General features: G+C 40.0%; 1 protein-coding gene across 1 annotated transcript in view; it reads left to right on the forward strand.

Moving 5' to 3' along the window:
• Positions 1–3455, forward strand: part of LOC106529426 (CCR4-NOT transcription complex subunit 3) — a 31823-nt gene that overhangs the window by 11576 nt on the left and 16792 nt on the right. The window contains exon 5 of the mRNA XM_014024846.1: positions 2846–2935. Coding sequence (XP_013880300.1) covers positions 2846–2935 — 90 coding nt within the window. The remainder of the gene's footprint in view (positions 1–2845; positions 2936–3455) is intronic.

Genomic DNA, 3455 nt, shown 5'->3' on the forward strand with positions numbered 1-3455 from the left:
GAGCATTAAGACCTGCAGTGTGAACGTAGCCATTGGTTCAAAAACACAACACAACCAGGAAAAGCACTCAAACTGTAAAAACACGAAACGCGGTGTCAGGTGGCAGCAGTAAGTCTCGTTTCGTTTCCACATCTCCTGTTTTCACAGCTGCCCACGTGTCGCCACAAGCTTTGTCATTTCCGACCCTAAAGGTGCCGAAAGCTTCTGTGTACAAACAAACAAGTGATGAGATAATCACACCGACACTGAAACAACCAGGGCTGCTACCACACTATTGTGTTTTGCAACTATTTTTGGAGGCAGAGGATCAAAGTTTACCACAACTTTAAAAAACAAAAACAACCTGTGCCCGTGTTTTTCTTTATTTTTTTATTCGTTTCATCATCACATGGTGTGACCCAGTGGAGAGTAGAAACTGTCAGAAAGAACAGACTCTTATAATGAGTGAGCCTTTCCYGGTCAATAAGTTTCCCGCTTGGTTAATTTTTGAACAGTTCTTTCTTGTCCTCCTGCAACAAATGAGTTGCGAACTTCTTTAAAGGAAAACGKAGTAATCAGCTGCTGACCTCAGTTCAACAAATAATGCCTCACAAGTTTCCATCCTGTTTTAATGTGCATTTAGAGCGGAATTTTGTCGCGAAAAAAGAAATGCGCATCAGACGTGTTTCCATCAGCTGGCTTGGAGYRAATCAACCAGGCTACGCAAAGTTGAATTACGCCAGAGATTGACGTTACATATGGCTGTAGTAAACAGGAAGTACAGTGGTAAACTCGCAGGGACACATCTCGGGACAATAGCCTATATGCCACGGTCATTAATGACGAATTTCTGGTAAAATTCTTGCCACGCTCCTCCCTTCCACTCCCTGCCTACTGCCTATGTTTTTACCKTTAGCTGCTAGTACTAGTCCGTGAAGAAGTCACAAAAGTTACAAAGGTAGGTGTGTGTGTGCGCGCACGTTTGTGTTATACAGAGTATGAAATGTTTTTAGGCAACTTTGTCATGAGTTTTATGCAAAAATAAAACCTTGTTAGAGTGTATATTACAGCGTAGACTAAAGCCGAGTGACGAGCGCGCCCCTCCTCTCCTCCACCCGAGCACSGAGAGCAGCAGAATCTCCGCCTGATAATCATTACGCTTTCAGTTCTCCTACGTCGGGGAAAACGATCCGAACCATACAAGTAGCCCATCAATTTAAAGCCCAGACTCTGCTCTTTCCAACAATATAAGTGTCACAGCTCTACGTGAAAAAATTTACGGAACAAGCAGCTAAGGAAAAGCGAAAAAGGCTAAATTCTGGAGCCATAAACACGAACGTCTTTCCTTTGTTTTTATGGCTTTAATCCACTTTGGAGTGATTTTTTTTCCCACTTGACTGAACCTGTACATCTCCTGTGTTAATGATGGTACATGTAATATGCTAATTCTGTACTGTGGAGATCATTAAGAGTCATTGTCGGGTGAAAAAAATCTTTTGCTAACACTGTGTTGACTGCGAGCCGGAAGTGTTGGGAGTGGCATCAAGTGCTGGGCAGGATGTCCGTGGCATACAGGCTATCGAAAGAACTTATCAGGCCTCAAGCATAAAAACGTTTTTCAAATGTTGCCGTTTCCATCCACCTTTAATGCAATACTTGAAAATGCACATAAAAAAAAGGTTAATGGAAACACGGCTACAGTTTATGCTGCACAAGGATTGTCATTTGTTTAGTTTTGCACCATGATGCTTTAACTCTGCAGGGACAGGAACATGTTGGACGCAGTAACTGATCCGTCTGCAGGAGAGGCTGAAACGTCACAAACACAGCAATGATTCTGAAACTTGCATGGCATATAAAATGATGCATAGGTGGATTTGCTGATGTGATGAATAAATTGAACCAATAAATGAGGCGTGAAAACACAGCTGGATTTCTTTCATGTCTGATTGGTTAAAGTTCAGCAGGATTAAAGCAACAAAGCCSTCTTGTGCTTCATTCCTGCCTGTTTATTAGAGGGTTTACAAAACATAAGATACCCTAACCTTTTGCAACTTTCTTGTATGTATTTTATATTTTGTAATTAATTCATTTTATTTTAATGTAGTTACTGTGGGAGAAGAGAAAAGATTGGTTGTTTTACAGCTGTGTAAAAGCAGCATCAGTGTGAAACAACGTTAAACAGAGGACGCCTCAGGTTTTAGATTTGCATCACAAATGCTATTTTGAATTTAATACCAAGACATTTTCACACCAGTTCACACCTTGCTGCATGTCATGAAGACATGCTGTCCACTCTTCAGGGGGGACARTGACATTAGAGACCCCCGGGGATGGTGGGACGGAAACACAAATAAAAAACCCAGCAGTTTTTACGCTTGGAGCGCCACTCCTTTCAGGTCTGAACTGAGAAAGCTCCGCTGATAAAAAAATCTCTGAACTGAGCTCGTAAATATGTTCACATTAAAAACATATTTTTAAGTAGAGTATAAGAAGATTTTTGTTATAAATTCCATTTGTTGGTATAAAAGGGATTTAATTTCTCATTATTGGAAAAAGCTGAACTTTTTGAAAACTCGATGCTCAGAGGCTTCGCTGATGCCCACAGTTGTTTCTGTGTCGGACGGGGAGTGTTGAATTTCATCTTCCTCAGCCAGAAGTGGTGTTTGGTGCGTCGGCTGCCAGCCTCGTGTTGTCATGAGGACCAAACTCCAAGCCAAGCCCCGCATGCTTCACGCACACACCACTTTCACCAGCCGTGACCGTTCGAGATGAGTTTCTGCACGTCTCACAGCAGTCACTGATGTCTTTCACTCTTCCTCTTTTTTCTCCCCATCCTCTTCCTCTCCTTCTTCTGGGCCCTCAGCGTCTCCGAGACCAGATCAAGACGTGGGTGGCATCCAACGAGATCAAAGACAAGAGGCAGCTAGTAGAGAACCGCAAACTCATAGAAACGGTGAGTAGGAAGTCGTGTTCTTTGGGATTTTGGACTTTATGAGCTTTTCTTATTGAAAACTTAATAACTAAAACACAAAATCAAARGCTTGCATTAATTTTCACTCTGAAAAAGTAAATAGAAGCAACRTTTTTTATACAACACAATAAATGCAAACATAGATAATTGTGCAACATTTCATAACAAAGCAAAGAACCAAAACAAACAAAAAGAAGATACAGCGAGATAAAGAGAAGTAAAATAAATAAATAAACTGAGCTGCAACGTAAAACAAAATGTGATTGGTCTTAATATTAGTATAAATACCAGTATTTGTGGATTGGTAATTAATTAATGTAGGGGTACATAAAGTTTATTGAATAAAAAATTAAATAAGTGAATGAATAAAAATGAATCAGCTGGTTAAAGGGGCAAAGAAATAAAATGAGGATATATTAATCAAATACAAGAAAAATTCATAAGAATCTATTAAATGCAAAATGTAAAATGAAAACATGAGTGAAAATGTAAATATGTAATA

This window comes from Austrofundulus limnaeus, unplaced genomic scaffold (assembly GCF_001266775.1).
Source record: "Austrofundulus limnaeus strain Quisiro unplaced genomic scaffold, Austrofundulus_limnaeus-1.0 Scaffold442, whole genome shotgun sequence".
NCBI classification, from domain to species: domain Eukaryota; kingdom Metazoa; phylum Chordata; class Actinopteri; order Cyprinodontiformes; family Rivulidae; genus Austrofundulus; species Austrofundulus limnaeus.